This window comes from Mesoplodon densirostris, chromosome 6 (genome assembly GCF_025265405.1).
Source record: "Mesoplodon densirostris isolate mMesDen1 chromosome 6, mMesDen1 primary haplotype, whole genome shotgun sequence".
Classification (NCBI taxonomy): domain Eukaryota; kingdom Metazoa; phylum Chordata; class Mammalia; order Artiodactyla; family Ziphiidae; genus Mesoplodon; species Mesoplodon densirostris.
In genome coordinates, this window is record NC_082666.1 from 6,415,761 (window position 1) to 6,440,379 (window position 24,619).

Consider the following 24,619-nt stretch of genomic DNA (forward strand, 5'->3'; position numbering starts at 1 on the left):
GGAGTTAACAGTCCGCTGACAAAGAGGAAGAATGTGGCAGCTGAACTAACTGAGGGGAGGTGAGAAGTTGGTAAATTGGTTTTGAGGTACCTAAAGGTCTTAAGAAACTAAGAAGCCTCAGGTAATAAGGAAATCAGTTTGGAAATATTAAGATTGTTCCCTGCATTTGGGTAGCGTTTACGTATGAACAGAGAAGAAAATAAAGGAAGCAGCTCTGAATGACCACCTTGGGCTTTCACAGATACACAGATGAGCGAAGCGTATCAAGGAAGTGAAATCAGGTTAAGCCTTCAAGTCACAGAGGCAGGAAACCAATGAAGGACATGGAGGTGTGAAGAAACCGATCTGGTACCAGTGATCAGACAGAGAGTGGGACAAACGACTCCAGCCTTTCGTCTTCGTGTTGGCACTTGAACGGTTCTTTGTTTTTTCTTTTTCTTTTTTTAAGCAGTTAGGTTCAGTAAAACAAGACAAAACAACAAACAAAAGTTGCCTTGGGTATGTTGGAACAAGGCCCTTTTCCTGTTGTGTTCTTGGTTCAGTGTGGTAAGTTTGCCCAGTATACAGGCCAAGCCACCTCTTCATCTGGCAGGGGGTAGTTGTTGCCCTTCACGGACCTCAGATGTCTTAGAGATTCATGAGATTGTATTTATCAAGGCGCCTCCAAGGTGCTGGAGGAGTCTGAGGAGCTGTTACCAGCATAACAATCTCTGCTATTTGTGGAGGACTTTCGACTTTACAGACATTCTTGTTTGAACTTTCAATTCGATTCTGCAGCTTGTCACTAAGAGCCCCTTTCTTGCCTGTGTGTAATTAGCCAAAAAATGAATGAGAAGAGAGAAACAAATGTATGAATTCTGTTATTATTTAGGAGAAAAGCAATGCAGTAAAACACAAAATAGCACACGCGCGCACACACACACACATAAAAAGCACAAAGAGGGCACCATACTTACTGCTTCTTTAAAGTATATTCTGAAAATAAACATAGTGGACAGTTTTAGAAAGGTCCCTTTAGATCAGTGATTCATGTACCTATAAAAAAAATATTTATTTATTTATTTATTTATAGCTGCTTTGGGTCTTCACTGCTGTGCACAGGCTTTCTCTAGTTGCCGCGAGCAGGGGCTACTCTTCGTTGCGGTGTGCGGGCTTCTCATTGCGGCGGCTTCTCTTGTTGTGGAGCACGGGCTCTAGGCGCGCGGGCTTCAGTAGTTGTGGCTCATGGGTTTAGTTGCTCCGCGGTATGTGGGATCTTCCTGGACCAGGGATCACACTCGTGTCCCCTGCATTGGCAGGCGGATTCTCAACCACTGCACCACCAGGGAAGACCCGATATGCCTTTTTTTTTTTTTTTTTTTTTTTTTGCGGTATGCGGGCCTCTCACTGTTGTGGCCTCCCCCGTTGCGGAGCACAGGCTCCGGACGCGCAGGCTCCGGACGCGCAGGCTCAGCGGCCATGGCCCACGGGCCCAGCTGCTCCACGGCATATGGGATCCTCCCAGACCGGGGCACGAACCCGTATCCCCTGCATCGGCAGGCGGACTCTCAACCACTTGCGCCACCAGGGAGGCCCGTCCGATATGCCTTTTTAATTCATGAACTCCATTGAGAATTGGATTAAAAATTTTATGGATCACCCGTCCCCTCCTCAGGAAATAAAAAATATGATCAGCGGTTCCCATAAGGGAACCTAAATCTAGGTAACATAAATGTGCAAATTGGGCCAAGTGCAGACAATGAAGAATGTTGGCACGTGTGTCAAACTAGAAAGTAAGGCCAAGTTAAGACAACAGAGAATGTTGGTGGTTGTGAAAAATTAGGGTGCACATCCTTGCCTAAAGTAAATTCAAATTCTAAATAATTTCTTTTTCCTTTTTTAAAAATTGAATTGCAGTTGATTTATAATATTATGTTAGTTTCAGGTGTACAGCATAGTGATTCAGTATTTTTGCAGACTATACTCCACTATAGGTTATTACAAGATAATGGCCATAATTCCCTGTGCTATACAGTATATCCTTGTTGCTTATCTATTATAAATATAGTAGCTTGTATCATTAATCCCATACCCCTAATTTGTCCCTTTCCGCTTTGGTAACCATAAATTTGTATTCTGTCTGTGAGTCTGATATTCATTTGCATTATTTTTTTTAGATTCCACGTGTAAGTGATCATACAGTATTTGTCTTTCTCTGTCTGACTTATTTCACTAAGCATAATATTCCCTAGGGTCATCCATGTTGCCGCAAATGTCAGTATTTCATTCTTTTTTATATCTGAGTAATATTCCATTGTGTGTGTATATATGTGTGTGTGTCACATCTTCCTAATCCAGTCATCTGTTGATAGACACTTGGGTTGCTTCCATGTCTTGGCTACTGTAAATAGTGCTGCTATGAACATCGGGGTGCATGTATCTTTTCGAATTAATGTTTTCATTTTTTTTCTGGATATATACCCAAGAGTGGAATTACTGGATCATATGGTAGTTTTATTTTCAGTTTTTTGAGGAACCTCTATATTGTTTCCCATAGGGGCTGCACCAATTTCCACCAATAGTGTACAAGGGTTCACTTTCCCCTACATCCTCACCAACATCTGTTATTTGTAGACTTTTTCCTGATAGCCATTTTGACAGGCGCGAGGTGATATTTCACTGTTGTTTTGACTTGCGTTTCTGTAATAATTAGTGATGTCGAGCATCTTTTCATGTGCCTGTTGACCATCTATGTGTCTTCTTTGGAGAAATGTCTTTTCAGGTCTTCTGCCCATTTTTGGATTGGATTGTTTAAACAATTTTTTTTAAAACAGCACCTGCTAAATACAACAAATGGGAGGTAAATTTGATCCCCCAGTTCTTCCAGTTTGCAATCCTAGGCTTTTACTTATTATGTGTAAACATGGGGGTATTCTCATTTTTTGCCCTAAGGCACGACAACAAGCTCAAATGCGTCACCAAATGGCAGAGGACAGCAAAGCAGATTACTCATCAATTCTTCAGAAATTCAACCACGAGCAGCATGAATATTACCATACTCACATTCCCAATATCTTTCAGGTAAGGAGCTCAGATCTCTCAGATTTGCTTTGCTTAGAAAAATGTTGCCTTGGAATCATGATTTCTGGGCTTATATTCTAAGTATTTATATAATTCTAAGTTTCCTCTAATTCAAATCATTTTTTAAAACATTCAGATCAAGCACTGACTGACATTAAGATGAAATATAACATGAATCTCAAGATTAATCAATAGCCTTTGCAAACTTCCTTGGTTTGCCCCTGCAGCCATTCTTGGTCAGCCTTAGAATTGTGATTCTCAGATTAACACTCTTTTTGCTAAAAGGACCATTCTGGTTACAAAAATTCCAACTTACCTCTAGGAATCTAAGCAGCATTGAGACAGTTGTAGGATTTGAATAGATGACAGTTCTTTTCTTTGGATTGTTTTTCTTTTGGCTACTTTAGGTTGTCAAAAATAGTGTGAGAAAAGATACATACATTCCCACTCTGGGAATTTTTTACAACTTAAAGTCCAACTGTAGAAAAAATAATAAATATTTGTGTCATAGTATCTACACAGCAAACAAGAACCTCCAGCTTGTAGAAGGCAGGTATACTAGTTAATGTAAGCCTGTGTTGTGTCAAGGCAGTTAAACAAATACCATACTTTTGGTAAAGGATAAAGCAGTGCCTCAAAGATAGAGGAGATGTTTAAAATCTAATACCAAATGGTGTTAATAGTAAAACTACTTGAGTTTCGGGTTCTTACTGAAATTGGAATGGAATTGTGTAAAGTGTACATTTAGGCAGCCCAGCAATTCATAAAATAGGTGTCCAGCTGGCTAAGGTAGAGGCACAAGAAATTTACGGTTGTAACTCTAACCTTTTTATAGGCCTGTTTCCCGCCTAGAGAATTTTTTAGAGGTAACAGTGCTGCCAAAAAAAAACTTCCTTAAGTAACAGTGGACCAAATTGAGGCTTCCTTGGTGGCGTAGTGGTTAAGAATCTGCCTGCCAATGCAGGGGACACGGGTTCGAGCCCTGGTCTGGGAAGATCCCACATGTCGCAGAGCAGCTAAGCCCGACTGCCACAACTACTGAGCCTGCACTCTAGAGCCCACGAGCCACAACTACTGAAGCCTGTGTGCCTAGAGCCCATGCTCCGCAACAAGAGAAGCCACCGCAATGAGAAGCCCGCGCATCACAACGAAGAGTAGCCCCCACTCGCCACAACTAGAGAAAGCCCACGCGCAGCAACAAAGACCCAACACAGCCAAAATTTAATTAATTAATTAATTAATTATTTTAAAACCCAGAAAATGGTGGACCAAATTAATTTTATGCAAATTCTAACGTTTCAGAAAATACAAGAGATGGAGGAGAGGAGGATAGTGAGAATTGGAGAATCAGTGAAGACGTATGCAGAGCTGGATCGGCAGGTGATTCCAATCATCGGGAAGTGCTTGGATGGAATAGTCAAGGCAGCCGAGTCAATTGATCCGAAAAATGTAAGTACTATAGTTTGGACTTAATTTATAACTAAGAGTTTGGGGTCCCATTATTTCCCTGCCCCTTTCCACAGTGACCATATTTAATCACCTGAAAGTAGTTGCTTTCAGTGGTCACAAATACTTTTCAACAGTAGCAGCACCATTTTAGAGTTTTTTAATTCAGCCTTCTGTGTTTTGGATTAGTATAGTCCCTGGCACACTTAGGATTGTAGAGCTGAATCTGCTGGTATGGGTTTAGGTTCATATAACAATGGCAATAGTGTCTTAAGGTAGTTTATTTTTCCTTCCATGTAAAGATGTCTAGAGGCAAGAGGGTCCAACCATGGTATGGGCAGATGGTCCGCAAGTTCTCAGCGACCCAGGCTTCTCCTAGTTAAAAGCTTTTGATGATATGACTTTCAAACTCAATATGGCTTCTGTAGCTCCAACCATCACATCCAAATTCCAGAAAACATTATATAGAGAAGGGCCCATGCCATCTCTTTAAAGAGCCTTCCTAAAATTGCTCCCTGTACTTCTGCCTACATCTCAAGAGATCTCAGAGGTCAAAACTTAGGGGCCACCTCCTGCTGTACAAAAGACTGGGGAGTGAAGCCTTTTTGCTGGGTGGCCATGTGCCTGACTTAAAATCAGGGTTCTTGTTACTAAGAAGGAAGGGTGATTGGCTATTGCAAGACAATTGATGCCTATGGCACACCTACAAAATCGGTGTCAACTGAAATAGCTACGGCAAATTAAAATGTGGGCTCACTGTAGGAAGGTGAGATTTTTCCAAATTGTCTTCTCTAGTAGTTTTTTTTTTTTTTAAGAGTTATTTATTTATTTATTTAATATTTATTTTTGGCTGCATTGGGTCTCTGCACGTGGGCTTTCTCCAGTTGCAGCAAGCGGGGGCTACTCTTCATTGCAGTGCGCGGGCTTCTCACTGCGGCAGCTTCTCTTGTTGCGGAACACGGGATCTAGGCACGTGGGCTCAGTAGTTGTGGTGCACAGGCTTAGTTGTTTCACAGCATGTGGGATCTTCCCGGACCAAGGCTCGAACCCATGTCCCCTGCCTCGGCAGGCGGATTCTTAGCCACTGTGCCACCAGGGAAGTCCCATCTAGTAGATTTTTTAAATCAGATGATCACTGAGTTAGAAAGTTATTACAAATCACATGTGCTTTTGTAACGGTTTAACTATACATCTATCTGTCTATCTTTGACATGACAGTTGCCGTTTCCTTACACATTGGTCTTCACCACCTGACCCCAAGAAGATTCTGAACTCAAAGTTCCTAGCAGGGTGCACAGCACAGAGTAGGCAATCAGTTCACTGATTTCTTCAGCAAACATTTATTGCACCATTATCACCGGGCACCATCTAGGTACTAGGGACACAGTGGAGGAAAAACAGAAGGGAGCTTACATTCTAGTAGAGGAGAGGCTGTGAACAAATATATACATAAAGAAAACTTATTCAATAAATTCATGTCTTTGAACCACAATTAACCAAAGAAATCAGAGAGATTATCTACTCTTTGCTTTGACTTTGTGTATGCCAAATTGCTTTAAGACCTTCTGATGAGAAGCAGTTTTTGTACTACTGTATTTTTCAAGGGAATTGAATAATAAATGGCCCAATTTTTCTGCTTTTAGCAAAGTCATTCTTAATTGATATTTGTTTCTGTAAATGTAGAAAAATGGTTAGTTATTAAAAGTATCTTCAAATCTCAGCTAGACATGTAGCTTTACAAATTATTCTTTCTAATGATAAAAATATTACTAGAAAATCTATTATTAATCAATATAACTTATTTAGAATATCATCTGTATGAGGTCATCATAGTTCATTGTATAAAAGGTATTTGCATGCATTTGAACGTATTTGTGTGTTATGGGTGTAATTTCAGGATTCACAGCTGGCCATAGAAGCTTATAAGTCCGGTTTTGAGCCGCCTGGAGACATTGAATTTGAGGATTACACTCAGCCGATGAAGCGCACTGTGTCAGATAACAGCCTTTCGAATTCCAGAGGAGAAGGCAAATCAGAGCTCAAATTTGTTGGCAAATCCAAAGGAAAGTTATGGCCGTTCATCAAAAAAAATAAGGTACTGATGGCTGGACCCAGTGTGAAATGAGTGTTATAAAGTGTGCAGATGTTCACTTTATCTTTTAGTCTTAAAGGAACGAAGATTTTAAGCTTGGTTCAGAATGCAAAAAAAAAAAAAAAAAGCTAGTGTGCTATTTTATTTTAAGACAGTATCTCTCTTTGGTGATGGTACCTTGGCCATGGCCATTTGTCTTATTTCAGACGCGTTATCACCTGCACTGTGTCACCCACACTAACAAATTACTGACCTCTGGCTGTTTTGCATCATGCCTTTCACTCCTAAGTCTCCTAGATTGCTGGTTACCTGGGCTGGGAGAAGGAAAATTGTACAACATTTCTATAACCATGTATCAGCATATCTAATTGAAATTGTTTCCATGGGTTAATAACTTGGTTTCCAACTCATGTTAACATATGTATCCATGAACATTTTTCATTTTCTTTTTATAGTGTGATACGTAAGTGCATGACAGCATTAACATAGGCATAAAGTATGATCAAGGCGACATGACTGCTTTAACCTTAGAATAATTTAATATTTCAAGACTGTCTTTGCTGTTTTCACAACCTTAGCATTTAAGGACTTTCATTTTCTCCCATCAAGCTGTGTTAGTTTAGGTGGTTTAGAAATATTTACCCTTCTGGCTTACACTGGTTTAGAGTAACTAATTAGAACAGTAGTTTGCATGTGAAAGTCTGCATGAGCTTCTTGTCAGATATTTCTTGCTATTCTTCTGTTGCTTTCCTTACTAAAACTCCCACTTTCATCATATTCTCATTTAACATATCCTTATATATTTTCTTTTGGACCATGGCCTAAATATTTAATTGTTTGTGTTTGACTTGCTTTGGGTTTCAAATATTATTTGATGCTTATTTTTGTTTTGTGTCTTATCTTCTTGTTTCTGATTTTTTACTCTGTCACTGCTCCGTCTCTTACACGTAGCTTATGTCCCTTTTAACATCCCCCCATCAGCCTCCCCCACCTCCCCCTGCCTCTGCCTCACCCTCTGCTGTTCCCAACGGCCCCCAGTCTCCCAAGCAGCAAAAGGAACCCCTCTCCCATCGCTTCAACGAGTTCATGACCTCCAAACCCAAAATCCACTGCTTCAGGAGTCTAAAGCGTGGGGTAAGTTCTGCTCTGGAATCCTGTCTCTCTTATGCGCTTTGGTTGCATGTTTTGTTCTGCATAACTTATTTTGTTTGTGAATGACTCCATTGTGTTTTCCCATAACATAAAACAATAAGAACCTATGATTCATTATAGCCGGAAAGAAGAGCCACAGAGAGAGGAAAGAAGGAAGGAAGCAGGATGGGTGGGGGAGGGGTGGGGAGCAAGCCACCCCAGAGTTCTTTTTGTCTGTAGTACATTTTGGATGGACCTTTCTCCGTTTCCCTTTTGAAACATCTAAGTCATTAATATTTTACCTTGATTTTACCAAAAAAGGAAACTTGGATTTCGTTTCTAAAGCTAGCAACATTTGAGGCGTTGGAAATCACTGCAGAGTCAGAAAATATTTGCTTAATAATTACTGAAACAATGTGTAGTGAGGGTACTTTTCTCTGAGCTATGCCTCAGGATTTGAGGTGAAATGGTATGGGTTACAGCGGTTTCTTTAGCTATTTTGGTGATGTACAAGATGTTGATTAAATATCTGATAACAGACTGACTGCAAAAAGGCCTAATGCAGTATTTATCTTAAAGGGGGAAATAACAGCAGCTCACATTTACTGAGTGCTTGTCATTTGCCAGACTCTGTTCTATGCGCTCATTTACTTTTTTCAACCATCCTATGAACCTAGGTACTAAGAGCTCTTTATTTTACCGATAAGAAAACTGGTGCGTACAAAGATGAAGTTAGGAAGATAGACAGCCAGGATTTAAAGCCAGGGAGCCTGCTTATGATCTGAGATTCTATGAGTCCATACTCAGGGAGAATCTATTATACTATGATTGACTCATAAGTGGATGTTATTTAGACTCAGGTTTGCCATCCTAATTAAGATCTCATGTGCTTAAGTCACAGGGTTTTATGGAATTGATCAGCAATCCAAAGTAGATACCAGTTTGGTTTTTTAGAAAAAAATTGGAACAAGCTCATTCCTAGCCTCCTGAATAAACCTAAATGGTCAGTCTAGTCTAAGCCATCCCCAGATATTCTTTATAATGAATAATGAGTAAACAAACATTAAGTGCATTAACATATCCAGTAAGGTTTTCTTTTGTCCTGTCCTGTGGGAGTTGAAATATAGTTGTAGTGGGATGTGTTCTTGTACAAATATAATTTTTACTTTTCCCTTCCTCTGTGTAAAGAAGTTGTAAATATAGTAGATAACTACATTGTTACCTTTTAAAATAAGGGACAAAAACCTCATTTCTTTATATGCAGAGTTCCTTTAGTAATGGAATCTCAAAGTTTTATGCAAAGAATGCAGTTGGTGGAATTATCCTGTTTTAAGGTTACCCAGCATATCCAGGTTAAGAATTAGAATTTAATTTCCTAAAGATTTCAAGAGAGGCCTTGTTGGAAGGCAGAATATAGCTTCAAAAGTGGATGATGAATCGTGTTGAGTTCTATAATTAGATCTCCATTATGCTGGCTTTTAGAATTCTCCATCCATCTCTGCTCCTTGTTCATCGAAGAATTTTCAACATATGACTATGTGTCGCTATAGTAGACTATAGACTATAAAACTTTACATTAACTGTAAATCAGTTACCCCATCTCTGCTGCTTCCAAAACCTTCACATAGCACTCATTTATTATATTTATTAAAATATCTCTGCATTGTCTTTTGGAATCTCATAATGAAGGATGTTGAATATTCATGATTGTTTACCATTTGTATATGTATCTATTCCACTCTTCTCTCAATATCACAGTCTGTTGGTTGCAAATGGTTTCTGAATCATGTTTCATGGTGTTCTCTAAATGTTTAGGAAGAGACCAAGAATGTCAGTAATCAATAAGTGTAAGAAAAGATGTCTAGGAAAAAATTAACACTTGAAAACAAAAACAGTGAAATGAGAAACAGGTTATTTTGATTAATTAAAGGAACCCTATCCCATTAAAAAAAATAATTAGCAAAAATAAATTTTATTTCTTACACCTCAAATCTGTGCTCAGCAAACTTCTATTTTTTAAAAAAAATTTCCTAATCCGTGAGTTTTCAAGAATAAACACACACACACACACGCTAGAAGCATCAGTGAATAAATAGAAACATATTTTTGCTTCCCTCATTTTTAGTTGATCTGTTTTTAGGATCAGATTTGATGTACTTTTCTTCAGGAAGTAGCAGTGCAGAAAAAAAAAAAGGATAGGAAATACATCACAGAAGTAAATGAGGAAGTTTAAAAAAATCTGAAGTTTGGGGAAATAAATTTGATTTTAAAGCAATTTCAAAACGGAAGGTACATGGTTTAACAGGATCCATGACTAAAATGATGCTGTCCTTGCTATTTCATTTATTCTACTTTTTAACTTTAAGACTGTTGCACCAAAGATAGGAAAAGGATTCTAGGAGAATAACAAATCTGTTATTTTAATGTCTTTTAATTTATCATATTTTGCAGCTTTCAGATCCAGATTTTAATCATTTGTTTCTATTATCAGAATGTATAAATCCTATGCAAACATTTCTTCGCATAATTTCGTTTTTGAAGAGCTAAGTAGGATAAAATATTTTTTGTTGTAAATCATTCACATTTGTAAGCAAATGTCTCATTGAACATCATTAAAGATTGGCATGCCACCATTATTAACCATTATTTCATCTTTACCGAAGTCAAAGAAAAATGAAACTAGATTGTGTGTTCTCAATTTGCAGTCTACAAAGTAACTTTATTGTCTTAACATTTCTTTTTCTGGTGTGAGCAGGGGGCTTCTAAATCTACAATATGGACATATTTTCCCAGCGTTTTAGAGTTAGTTGTACGGAAAAATACCATCATCGTTGATCGAAAAATCCCTACCAATTGTTTGTCAGATGTAACAATCTTCTGGTTACTTTCATTTTATTTATTTTACCTTGTTCTCTTGCTGATTATTGGCAGACTCAGTCTCTCTGTTTTCACAAAGAACTCATGAAGAGGACGATAGGGAAACCCACGTATGCTTTTGAAGCTAGGGATTATTTTGTAAGTTAACCTGTGACGGCTAGGTCATACGGTCACGGCACAGGCACTAACCCCTGTGACAGCACCAAGACTGGGGACCCAGATGCTCTCTGACCCAGACACTGGGAAAAGCCTCACTGTATCGATCCAACCACACAGGCTTCTTCTTCCGGAAAAGTTACATGGAAAAAGGAACCAAACTATCCAACTTCCTAAAAATGTCAGTGAGCTGATCTTGTGTTTTTCCCCTTTTCATTGATTGGGATTGCCGTCTGAGCTGTTGTCACTGGGTATGATTTTACGGCAGAATTTCACCCCTAAAAGGCAGCTGGTCACGGGAGAATGACACTCTCGCAGACGGCAGCGTGTAGCACGCTTATCCACACCCACGTCTGAAACAGATGGATCCGTGGATCCGTAAAGGACAACCAAAAAAATCAGCGAAGGCTGAGCAAGGTCATAGAGCAGTGAAATGACTTTCCATGGACCTTAAACCAGATACTTATATATTCATGTTCACTGTCCCCTTTCTTTGTACTTGAGGTTAGTACCTGTGACGGCCCAATAACACATGGATCTGCCAGCTCTGTGTGCCCTCATGTGTTATTGACACTCGTGGCTCCCCAGGCTCCGTAATTGTTGCCTGAAACTGACAGCTTTTTAGTTCTTCAGGTGTCTTGCCATGCACTTAATGCAACCTTTAAAAGTATTCTCTTGGCAGATGATTCAGTTTCTAATTTGAAATGATCTAACTGGCTGGCTTACAGCTTAAGACCAAAAACCAGTTTATAATTGTTAAAAAGGATACCATATACTGTGATGGCACTTCTTGTAGATTATCCATCACTGTTCACTTCAGAAAATTGAATGTGTCTGAGAATTCGATATTGCCTATCTCTACTGGGATCTGTTCTCAATCCTAATGACTTGTTTTTATTACGAAGTGGTTATATTCCTATGTTCTTAGTTTTGATGTTAGAATTCTGTTTTTGGAATGCTTAAGAAAGAATATATTACTTTAAGCAATGGAAGTAGCCAAATAGAAAGCAGATAGAGTGCCGAGTTCAAATTAGCGACATTTACACAGTTATGTCTGAGAAACATTTGTATATGGTCGTATGCTTTGCAGGGAAGATATTTGCAAAGTTTTCTGCTGTGCACCATACGTGTTGTCTGTAAAGAACTGAAATTGTGATGAACAGAATCTGTGCTAAAGTTCACAGGAGGGGCTCGAGGCATTCGTGTAGGTTGCCTACAGGAGAGCGGTCATGAATATGACTGTACCTGTTGCCCCCAGAGTTTTGTCTTGCTACTTCTTTCCTTAAAAGTCTTTTTCCCCATAGGGACAATTTCTTTAAAAGCTTAATGCTTGTTCACAAAGAAGTATCAACTTTGAGTTAATTTGAAGAATAAGATTTTTTAAATCTAGTTAAGGAACTTTTAACACCCTCTCCCCTCCCAATTTAAAATCAAAGGACACTTTCTTTGGTACTTTGTCTCTGACATATTTTTGGATCCTATCACCAATTGCCTAAACTTTAGGGTTGATAACAGCTAAGTAAGTGTGCACTGAGCTCTCAAAATACTGCTTTATAGCCAAAAAGCATGTCTCACCTGTTTCTGAAGACCCAAGGTTTCTTTTCCTAATTTTGAGATGCCTTTTAATCCAGTTTTGGATCCAGTAACTAGTATAGTTTTGCCAGTCTCCGGGCCTAGCAGAATTGCAGCTGCTGTGTCCTGGTAATTAACAGGAAATCCATAGCAAGGAGAGAGTACACCTCAGTAGTTGAGACAGTTGGCTATCTATTTCCTAAAGGTAACTTGTAAGAGCAGCAGCTTCTGTTAACTCCCCAGATGCTATAGAACCCCTGTGGGTAGGGCTCTGAGTTCGATAGAAAGCCCCAGAAGACACCTTCTGCAGAGCAAGAGGTGCATGCAGTCCACAGGTGGGAGAGAGCATCATGCTTCCACCTCCAGCCAGGCGCTGAAAGGCTCCCTGGAGGTTGGTTCTTAGAGCATCTTCCAGTCCTTTGTTCCCATTTACCAGTTTGAGACTTTGCCTTAATACCTTTAGGAAATGCCACTGTTCGTATTTATTAGATCTCCTTAAGATAAAAATATTACAGGGATGTTGTGGAACTAATCGCTTTCCCAACGCTTTTAGTCTGTGTGAAACTTTCCATGGGAAATTTGGTGAACAAAAGGCCATGTGATTATTTCCATCTTTTATAATCATGCTGTTTCACCGACTGCAAACTTATATTGGTTTATACTCAGGCTGATGTGACCAATCCAGAACAGTAAACGGAAACTCTCCTTTTCTATCTTTATTCTTTGCTCTGGCAACGTGGCAGCTAAAGAAAGGTTTTGGTCGATCAGCCCCTCTTGGGAACTTTGGCACAGAACCGCTAAAAATCATTTTCACAAAGCGCCAGGTGAATTGATGTGTTATGTTAATTCAGTGGAATGGACCAAGTTCCTCTTCTTCTCATGTGTTGTTGTTTCTCTCTCTCTCTCTCTCTCTCTCTCTCTCTCGCTCTTTTTTTCCCTGTCACCCCTTCAATTTTTACACGAAGCTTTCTCTCAAGCTGGTAAGCACAATTCCTCCATGCATGTCCTGAATCTAATCAGGTTTTTTGGTGTATGTTTTGTGGGTGCTGTGCCATTGTGCAACAAATCTTCAGAGTTAACTGTTGATTTGTGTTTCTCTTGTGTGTGCTTTTGTTGGTGTTTCTTTATTAGACCTCTGGAATACAAAGGTCCAGAGTCTAACAGAGGTGATCGTAATCTTTTCTTCAAGTTGCTAAGAAAATTAACGCTTAACTCATGATTTGGTTTTCTTTACCACTGGAGTCTTAAGAGGATGACAGATGTTGATAAACTTTATTTAAATATGAACATAAATATGAATATTAAATATGAGGGAGTTTATGTTTTGGATCATTTGGAATAAAAGCAAATATAATCGTTGAAAATTGCTCCTCCCCGGGAGCCACAGAAGCAGATGAAAAATGCTGGGGACCTGAGGGAGACATGCAGGAATGATGCCAGGCTCCAACTCAGGTCTAAGGCACCTTCGAGAATTGGAGGTCATGAAATCTTTAAGTTGCTACATAAATACATTGGTGCCTTGTGCATAGCTGATTTAAGAAATCAAAGATGATTTTATAGACAATGAAAAGAGCCTCCTAAGCCTTTCTAAAATGATTTCTTTAGTGTTCGGTGTTGTTTCTACTTTTAATTCCATAGCCCTAGTAAATAGTCAAACTAATCATTAAATCTATTAAAAGAAACTCTTAACCACATAACCCATTACTGTACTTCAAATTTGTGTAAGTTACGTAATAGTCTCAAACACCACAGCTGAGAAATATCCTAAAATTATGGACAATGATGAACTGTGACACTTCAACCAGGAACTGTGACACTTCAACCAGGAATAAGATCAGCATTTTATGTGCTGCTGTTGAGAATGTAGGACAGTATTTTATGGTTATCCTTATACATACTTTTATATGTGTTTCAGTATATACATAAACATATATATACATAATTTTTCTACCTGACTCAGTATTTGGCGACTGTTCCAGCCCTAAGGAAAAGGAATATTTTAGTAAATTAAACATTTCTTAGTCGGCAAAATAAAATTCCGAGAAGAGTTCTACAAGAAGGAAAGATCTTTTTTTTTTTTTTTTTTTTGCGGAAGGAAAGATCTTAAATAAACATCAGTCATTAGCAGCAGTATGAATTTGGGAGAAATTGGATCCATTAACTGGGAGTCTCTCAGATGCCAGGGTTTATTTTTTTCCCTTTATTTATTCTTTTGCTCACATGCTAGCAGCTAAAGATAATATTATCAGGCAGAGTTTCTGTTTGAGATCAATCATTTTACCAACCTTGTATTGAGTTGTTGCTTGATGCCCTTACTTTGAAGCTAATAAAGAAGTTACACACAGATGGCTTGGGTGTAAAAATAAAAAAACTCAAGAAGCAGCTCGTGTTATTGCCCAGGAGCAAGTGTTTGATTCCAGTAGCAGGTAAAACAAGATCCTCTTAGAGCCACAGCCATTGAAAATATACATATTTTGGCCCCTTTTCCAAACCCTAGTACTGCCAGTATCCTAGGGGTCCCTCCAAAGAGTTCAGAAAATCTATTTTGACTCGAAGGTAGAAATAAAAATTCCTTTGTGGCAAAATGAATCATAGGTGAGAGTATTGTTCGAAAGAATTCAAGCTTCAGAAGGTGAATAGGACAGGGCTTCCCTGGTGGCCCAGTGGTTGAGAGTCCACCTGCCGATGCAGGGGACACGGGTTCGTGCCCCGGTCCAGGAAGATCCCACATGCCGTGGAGCAGCTGGGCCCGTGAGCCATGGCCGTTGAGCCTGTGCGTCCGGAGCCTGTGCTCCGCAACGGGAGAGGCCACAACAGTGAGAGGTCCACATACCGAAAAAAAAAAAAAGGAAAAAAAAAAAAAAGGTGAATAGGACAAAATGAACCTTTGAAGGTACTTTCCAGAAACCTCAAGTTTCTTTGGATCTAGAAGAAGCTGTTGACCTGAATCTCCAATGGTAACATGAAGTTTGTTTGAGGCATAGTTACAGGGATTAGTTTTTAAATAACAACACAGAAATATAGAATATCTATTGAAAGGGACCTAATTGGTCAGTTAGACTAACTCCTGATCAAGTGAAGGGGATTCATTTATTATTTAATTGCTTTCGTTTTGTAGATGATCAGGGTTGCGTTTCTTGTTGTTGTTGTTTGGGCTATCTATTTATAAGTCATAAGTTAGAGTGTTTTTTACTACAGATTTCTTTGCACCTGTTTATCCAGTGCAAATCTTACACCTGTTCACAGTCTAGACCTATGTGGTACAATATGGTATCCATTCACCACAGGTAACTTAATTAAATTTAACTTAATTTAAATGAAAAGTAACTAAAATTTTAAGATTCAGTTCCACAGTTGTACTGGGCACACTTCAAGGGCCCAACAGCCATATGTGGCTACTATATTGGACAGTGCAGATGTGAGAACATTTCCATCACTGAGAAAGTTCTTTTGGGTCTCATAGCACATAGCGAGGCTCAATAAATATGCATGAATTAACACTGACTGCTTACTAGGTTTGCTGACTTCTGCAGCAGCGTATCTCACGCTGTGTTTTGTCGCATTCTAGCATTAAAACAAAAATGAAAACAAAAACAAAATCTCTGTTCTAGAAAACATGCTGATCTGTTTTAAGTCAATTCAGCATGAGAAAAAGTACTGAGCTTTCAGGTTCAGTGATTGAGTTGAGAAAATTGAAAAGCACTTAATTAAGGTTTCAAGTGTTATAGCACAATAGTATATGGAAAAGGAAAAACAAGTCTGCTTTATTTTTATATTGAAGATAGTTGGCTTCATCTTAGTTTTAGAAGCAAGTTGAACTTCCTTGGTTTGGCATTAGGGAATAATCACTTCTATTTTGCTTTTCACTCACACACACACACACACACAAGTCTTTGAGACTATTAGCTGAAAAGTCTTTGGTGGCCTCAGTGGTGAACTATTTGCTGAATCACAAACTTCCAGCCCAGCAGCCTGGCATTTTCTCATAAGCAGCCTAGGAACTTCAGTCACAAGCCCCCGTGTAAGCTGCTTGGCAAACTCAAGCTAATTTTGCAATTACATTATCCGGGTCCCTTCTTTTCCACCCACTCCCAGGCAAGCCTGTCTTGCCTTTGTTTAATTGGTTGTAAAGCAAAATCTCTTTTCTAAATTCCCTGGCTTATCCCTGGCTATTGATAAATTTCTCTTTCTTTATGAAAATAGCCTCATTTAAGGAAAAGCACTTGATGGCCACAACTTAGCTACAGCTTCTGACGTGTAAGCGTAGGTAGGAGTCTAGAAACTCACGGATGATATTTTCCACTTAAATCACATGCACAGAGGAGAGAGAGCAGTTTTTTTGAAAGGGAATCAAGATATCAAAGTACACTTCTTCTGATGAATTAGAAACAGCTGAGGCTGATTTCATCCACTGTGGGAAGTTGGATTTGAATTTGGGGCTGGGGGCGGTGTTCTCTATGAATTCTCTGAGATGATCCTAAAGATGACGAAAAAGAACCGACCAGAGTTTTAGAGGCAGCAGAGGCAAGAAGAGTGCATGGGAGGGAGGTGGGGGGGGTTTAATATCCCTTTTACCCACATTCTCTGAGGAGCTAGACGTCCCATCTGTCACTTCACAGGGATGGAAACTTTTGGCCTCAGCCTGTGTGAAGAGACGGGAAGGAATACTCAGACTGGGTGGGGTGGGGGCCAGCAGTGCCATCAAAATGAAACAGTTGGCGGGGGCACTTATCACCGTTTTATGTGAAGAAACATAAACCTAAAGCTTCAGTGTTGCCACCGACACTGACAGTAAAGTGCAGAGTCAGTCTCCAAATTTGCTTTTCATTGATCCTCTCTGGAGTCAAAAGTATATCTTCCTGTCTCGGTGCTCCCTGCCTTGTCGGAGGTGTCTGGGCCGGCATGAAACGGTTTGCGGGCCTTTTGCGGTTTGCATGCACTGATTTTTGCATCTCAGCTGGGTGTCGTGGGAAAGAGCTTAATTTAGTTCATGGAAACACATGCAGACGTCTGCATTGCCCTGTTGTCTGGGTGATCTTTCCCGCAGGCTACTTCCCTCGGTGTCTTTCTGTCAAGGAGTGCCGTCAGGTTTTCTGGCTTATTTCTATTTGCATCTGCAGGGTGCGGCTCCAGAAGATTTCAGCAACCTCCCACCTGAACAGAGAAGGAAAAAGCTACAACAGAAAGTCGATGAATTAAATAAAGAAATTCAAAAGGAGATGGATCAAAGGTAGAGTGGATCAATATGACTTATTAAGAAATTTGAGGGCTTCCCTAGTGGCACAGTGGTTGAGAGTCCACCTGCTGATGCAGGGGACATGGGTTTGTGACCCGGTCCGGGAGGATCCCAGATGCCGCGGGGCGGCTGGGCCCATAAGCCATGGCCGCTGAGCCTGCGCGTCCAGAGCCTGTGCTCCGCAATGGGACTGGCCGCAACAGTGAGAGGCCCGCGTACCGCAAAAAAAAAAAAAAAAAAAAAAAAAAAAAGAAATTTGAGTTCAGTTTGGAAAGATGGGAGGCCCTAAATTAGATTTTAATCCAAGTGATTATTTTAGCCGTGTGTTTGGTTGTAGTCTACTGGATTGCTTTATAAAAGACAGGCAGGATTCTTTTAACAAATAGGCATTATTCTGAGTTTGGGCAAGAAAATACATACGATTATCTTCTTTATTTTTGTATGTGTGCACTTACTTTAATAATGCTACACTTACCATGTTATCACCATGGAATGTAAATTCAGGTTAGACAAGAAAATTTCACAAGTACAGCAAAGCATTCTGTAGCATAGCGAAGTTTATATAATGTCTGACCAAACCAGTTTGCTCATAAATCACTTCCATTATAGGTAATCTATTTAGTTTAATATTTAGGATTCTTATAGAGAAAATAAACAGACTGCACACATTTTAAAAAGTGTTTTTCATTTACCTTTGCATTAGCACTTAAAAAACACATTTCTATTTCAAAATGTATATTAGCCATAAAAAGGAACACAATTGGAACAACATTGGAACAAAAGGAACAACATCTCATTTGTAGAGACGTGGATGGACCTAGAGACTGTCCTACAGAGTGAAGTAAGCCAGAAAGAGAAAATCAAATACCGTATATTAACGCATATATGTGGAATCTAGAAAAATGGTACAGGTGAACCTATTTGTAGGGCAGGAATAGAGACGTAGATGTAGAGAACAGACATGTGAACACGGGGGAGAAGGGGAGGATGGGACAAATTGGGAGATTAGGTTTGACATAAATACACTACCATGTGTGAAATAGATAGCTAGTGGGAACCTCCCTGTATAGCACAGGGAGCTCAGCTTGGTGCTCTGTGATGACCTAGATGCGGGGGCAGGGGGGAGGTCCACGAGGGAGGGGATATATGTACACATACTGCTGATTCACTTCATTGTACAGTAGAAACTAACACAACACTGTAAAGCAATTTTACTCCAATAAAAAAAAATATTCTAATATAACAGCAGCAAAATATAGCCCTGCAATTACAAAAGTGCTAAACGGGGATCTACAATTATTTTCTTTTTTAAAATTAATTAATTAATTTCTTTATGGCTGCGTTGGGTCTTCATTGCTGCGTGTGGGTTTTCTCTAGTTGCGGCGAGCAGGGGCTACTCTTCGTTGCTGTGCGCGGGCTTCTCATTGCGGTGGTTTCTCTTTGTTGCGGAGCATGGGCTCTAGGCACGCGGGCTTCAGTAGTTATGGCTCACGGGCTTAGTTGCTCTGCGGCATGTGGGATCTTCCCAGACCGGGGATCGAACCCATGTCCCCTGCATTGGCAGGCAGATTCTTAACCACTGCACCACCAGGCAAGTCCCTTAAGTTATTTTCATGTTTACAACTATGATTCTGAAATAAATACTACTTCTAAGCAGCTCTGTTATCAGCTTTTTAGGTTTGGTTTAAAAACATACACATAATCGCTAGGAGGTTTATAATGTTGTATTCCGTTCCTGAAAGCGTTCCTCAAAAGCCAACCAGCCCTCAAAACAGTACTCAGTCCACCAGGCAGTCAGAAAGAGTTAAATTAACTGGGGTAAATAAGAGTCCTACATTACATCAAAAGCATATGATGTTCTGCAGCAACTAACTGGGAGCATTTCAGGATTGATTGGCGTGTTGTCCTCTTTAGACCTAATTTCATCAGAAGAGTTTAAGAAGGTGGACACTGGGGACTTCCCTGGTGGTCCAGTGGTAAAGAATCCGCCTTACAACGCAGGGGACCGCGGGTTCGATCCCTGGTCGGGGAACTAAGATCCCACATGTCGCGGGGCAACTAAGCCTACGCGCTACAACTACTGAGCTTACGCGCCTCAGCGAGAGAGCCTGCATGCCACAAACTACAGAGCCCACACGCCCTGGAGACTGTGCGCCACAACTAGCGAAGAGAAAACCCGCACTCCACAACTAGAGAAGAGAAAACCCATGCACCACAACTAGAGAGAAGCCCACGCACCACAGCGAAGATCCCCCATGCCACAACTAAGACCTGACACAGTCAAAAATAAAATAAATAAATTAATTAATAATAAATAAATCTTAAAAAAAAAATAAGGTGGACATTGTACCACTACCAAGTGCATTTAAAAGTGACATGTTTCTTCTGTGCTAATTTGACTCCCCTGAGTGACCTAGCTAGTGAACTAGTCACGGTAACTTGGTCACCAGGCAAACCAAGCCTGCAAGAAAGGACACCAGTGTTCAAATTACCATGTTATTGGGCTTCCCTGGTGGCGCAGTGGTTGAGAGTCTGCCTGCTGATGCAGGGGACACGGGTTCGTGCCCCGGCCCGGGAAGATCCCACGTGCCGCGGAGCGGCTGGGCCCGTGAGCCATGGCTGCTGAGCCTGTGCATCCGGAGCCTGTGCTCTGCAACGGGAGAGGCCCGCGTACCACACACACAAAAAAATTACCATGTTATTGTCTGATCCAGTTTATTTTCAACATAAACATACAATCTCAATATGAGATGTCTAACTAAAGCAAGCACCGCCAACAAGGCCAAGACAGCGTCTCCTGTTCCAAGGTTTAGGTTTTGCCGAGAATTCTCGATACGTGGAATAGCCCACACCAAGAGTCATTGCTCCCATAACAAAGCCTTGGGCTGCCACGTGCATGTGGGTCAAATAAACAGACATTTTAGTATTTCCCCTGCTCTTCAATCTATATAATCCATATGCAACGATTGCTGCAAAAACCTGCCATTCCAATGGGGACAAATGGTGCCTCTCTAGCTTTCTGGGTAAGTTTAGATCCTTGATCTTCATCATATGAAGAAAGAGAAACATCTATGTCGCTTGGCATAGTGATTGAAGAATCTTCAGACAATGACAAGACATCTCAGGCTCCAACTGGCTTCAAAAAGATTTTCTGGTGGTTTTTGTTTGTTTGTTTTTGTTTTCTTTTGTTTGGCTGTACCACGTGGCTTGTAGGATCTTAGTTCCCTGACCAGGGATTGAACCCGGGCTGTGGCAGTGAAAGCCCGGAATCCTAACCACTAGGCCACCAGGGAACCCCTGTTACCTCTCTATCATGAGTGTAGAGGTGAAGTTTTTGTACAAATGAGGAAGAGCAAAGTGGCATGACCCCCACCCTCTCCCTTGCCCCACGTCCGAGCTTTGGATACAAAATGTACTTGTCTTTCTATTTGAGGGTAAGTAAAAATCAGCCTTCCTATAGATTCTCATGTTTTCTTGTCTTTTTATAGAGTGTGTTGATGGTATCTGGAAAACAAGTCACAGTATGTCTTGTACACATCACCAGCCATTAGAGGTGTAAATATTTGCTTGTTCTTGACAATCATCTGCCCAGGCTCCCACTGTGAGAGTCCCCTGGTTTCTGAGCTGTTCTATAAGTTTGATCTTAGGGATGGTAGGTTGGTACATATGCAAAAAAAGAAAAGAAAAAATTGAGAAAAGATTCAATATCTCTTCCCATTTGCACTTCCTTCCCATTTGCACTTCCTTCCCACATTTATAACGAATAATACCTTCACATCATTTAGGGGATACTTGCTAATAATCCTGATTGAAAAGCCACTTTAGGGAACTATACTCAATATTTTGTAATAACCTATAAGGGAAAAGAATCTGGAAAAAAAAGATATGTATATGTATAACTGAATCACTTTGCTGTACACCTGGAACTAACACAACATTGTAAATCAACTGTACTCCAGTTAAAAAAAAGAAAAGAACAGCCACTTTTTATTCTCTCACCTTCTCTATTCTTACTGAGGGAATTAAGTGAATCATCATTAATGGCGATTTGAACTTAAAAGATAACTTGAGATTTTGTGCTCTATAAGTAGGCCAGATTGTAGTCCTACATAAATTTAGTTATATTGAAGCTGGGGTTAAAACTTGGTTGTGCAAAAAATAAACAAACAAACTTGGTAAGGCAGTCAGTTTGAGTACATGCAAAAGAAAAGTGGGTTTTGATTTTTTTTTAATCTCTGGGAGAGCAACTCCTGAAAAATAGATCGTTTTATAAACATTGTTGCAGTATGTTAAAAAGAGGAACACATATGATGAACTTTGTTCTAGTTTTATATTAAAAATATACTTTATGAAATAAAAATTTTTGTACTTTTTATAAATAAAAGTCTTTGTACGTTTTATAACATCTGGGACCAAATATAAAAGGGTTTATAAATGTATTATAAACCTCCTGCTGTTTACTAAGTGAGCACTTATGTTTTGCACAGGAGTAACAAGTTATGACTCAAGTATCTGAAATGACATTTTATAGGTTGTTGACAGACTCTCTCTAATTGTTTGATATCATGCAGAAAAGTTTCTCTGTCACTTGGGTTGTGGCCATGGAACTTGGTTAACGTTTGAAACCCCAGAGCAGCGCTTGCTGGTAATAAGGCAAATCACGTTCAACCATTCACTTCGCCTCTGTTTATCAAGCATTTACTGTGTACAAGGAAATATTCTAGGTATAGCAGTGAGGATAAAGCGATGAACAAAACATCAAAAACATCTGTTCTCATGCAACTCACATTTTGTGCAGGAGGCACAGAAAATAAAAGGTTTTGAGCAGAGGTGGCATGATCTGGAAAAGGCTGGATTTTTGTTTGTTTTCGGTTTTGTTTTTTTTTAATAATCCAAAAAGGCAAGAAAGGAGAGAAAAAATATTAATATATAGAATAGGCAGGACAAATCAAAAGCACAAAATAGAGTGGAAGATTTAAAATACCAAGCACACTAGACACCCCGGATTCCAATCTGGTTCCACCTGTTTCTTTTGCAAACTTTGGACAAGATTCTTAAGCTCTTAGCACCTCCGTTTCCTCACCTTGAAAAGGGAGTTAATATGCCTGTCTATGAGGATTAAGTGTGTCAGGGTATGTCACATGCTGAGGACAGTGCCTGGCATATTGTGTTTGTAAAATAAAATGAATCAGTATGTTAAATGTGAACAGACTACATGTTCCAACTAAGAGATTTTCAGACTGGACAAAAAACTAAAACCCACATGTATGCTAGTTACAGAAGACACGTCCAACTCATAAAGTGCAGAAAGGTTGAAAGTAAAGACTGGAAAAAGATGGGGCTTCCCTGGTGGCGCAGTGGTTAAGAATCCGCCTGCCAATGCTAGGGGTCAGGGGTTCAAGCCCTGGTCTGGGAAGGTTCCACATGCTGCAGAGCAACTAAGACCGTGAGCCGCAACTACTGAGCCCGCATGCCACAACTGCTGAAGCCCGCATGCCTGTAGTCCATGCTCTGCAACAAGAGAAGCCACCGCAATGAGAAGCCCGCACGCAGCAACGAAGACCAAATGCAGCCAAAAATTAATTAATTAATTATTTAAAAAAAAAAAAAAAAGAATGGAAAAAGACAGACCATGCAGGTACTGACCAGAAGGAAAACTGGTGTGAGAAGACTTTCAGGCCAATAAACACCCAAAACTATTCAGCTTAAAAGGATCAACTTCATAAAATAAATGATTCAAATAACAAATGGCTCAATTCACCAAGAAGAGATACAATTTTAAATCTGTACAACCATAATAGCATTAGCTCAAAATATAAAAAAGGTTATGCTATTAACCTTCAGACATAAGTACAAGAAATACAAATACATCATTATAGTGGGAGATTTTTAATGCACTTTTCTCGGTAATTGATAGGATGGATTAGCAGAGAGTCAGGATAGAGGATTTGAACAATATAATTAACAAAACTGACCTAATACACAGATATCCAATAACTGCATGCTACACATTCTTTTCAAGCAGACATAGAACATTTCCAAAAATTGGGCATATCCTGGTTTTATAAAATGAATCTCAACAAACATCAAAGGATAGACATCATTCACAGTATGTTCTCTGAAGGCTGCAATTAAGCTGGATATCAACAACAAAAATTTAGAAATTAAGAAATATGGCTCTCAACTAACACAACATTGTATAACAATGTTGTATAACATTGGGGGTTTTTTAAGGGGGTTGTTGTATAACAACCCCCTTAAAAAATAAAATAAAATGTGGCTCTCCGCATGGCTCGGTTACAGCATGAAGCCTGCTTAGTCAAGTTAGAAAGGCTCCCCACCCTTGTTACCACTCTGGCATGACATCAGGAAGAATCCTGTTAAGTTGGTTTAGCAGGAATCATCCATTCACCTTTGATTTTCCATCCACTGAGTCCCTCATTCTGCTTATTGGCTAAAAATCCCCAGCTGTCTTTACTGTATTAGGAATTGAGCCCAGCTCTAAACTGAGGTGTCTTTTCCCCGATTGCAATTGTTTTTTGGTTTTTTTTAAATAAAATCTGTTTTTACTGCTTAAAAAAAAAAAAGAAAGAAATGTGGCTCTAAGTAACACATAGATTAAGGAAGAAGTCATTATAGATACTAGAAAATATATGAAACAGAACTGAGCCTTAACCTTAAAGTACATTCTCTATCTCCGTTTTGGGAATGTCACTAAAGCCATGCTTATAAAAGGAAATTTAAAGCTTCCAATACATATTAGAAACAAAGAAGGCTGCAGATCAATGAGCTAAGCATCCATCTCAAGAAGTTAGAAAAAGAGTAGCAAATTGAACCAAAGAAAATAGAAGAAAGGAAACGATAAAGGAAAGAGTATCAATTAATGAAACTGAAAGAATCACACATTCAACAGAGAGGATGAACAGAGCCCAAAGCTGGTTCCTTGAAATGATTCACAAGATTGAAAAACCTGCAGAGATTGATTAGGAGAGACCTAGACAAGAGGAATGGGAGATAGTGATTTTTTGTTTTTGTTTTTGTTTTTGGGG

At 39.6% G+C, this 24,619-nt stretch overlaps 1 protein-coding gene and 1 pseudogene across 7 annotated transcripts in view; one reads left to right on the plus strand and one right to left on the minus strand.

The window, feature by feature from the left end:
* Nucleotides 1–24,619, plus strand: part of FNBP1 (formin binding protein 1) — a 135,896-nt gene that overhangs the window by 97,907 nt on the left and 13,370 nt on the right. For 3 of the 7 annotated variants that reach the window (XM_060101645.1, XM_060101643.1, XM_060101644.1), the window contains exons 7-11: nt 2,932–3,060; nt 4,363–4,509; nt 6,404–6,601; nt 7,550–7,732; nt 17,455–17,564. In XM_060101645.1, the coding sequence (XP_059957628.1) occupies nt 2,932–3,060; nt 4,363–4,509; nt 6,404–6,601; nt 7,550–7,732; nt 17,455–17,564 (767 nt within the window). The remainder of the gene's footprint in view (nt 1–2,931; nt 3,061–4,362; nt 4,510–6,403; nt 6,602–7,549; nt 7,733–17,454; nt 17,565–24,619) is intronic. The other 4 variants (XM_060101646.1, XM_060101649.1, XM_060101647.1 and 1 more) reach the window with 2 other exon arrangements.
* On the minus strand, nt 20,325–20,655 carry LOC132492310 (HIG1 domain family member 1A, mitochondrial-like; annotated as a pseudogene).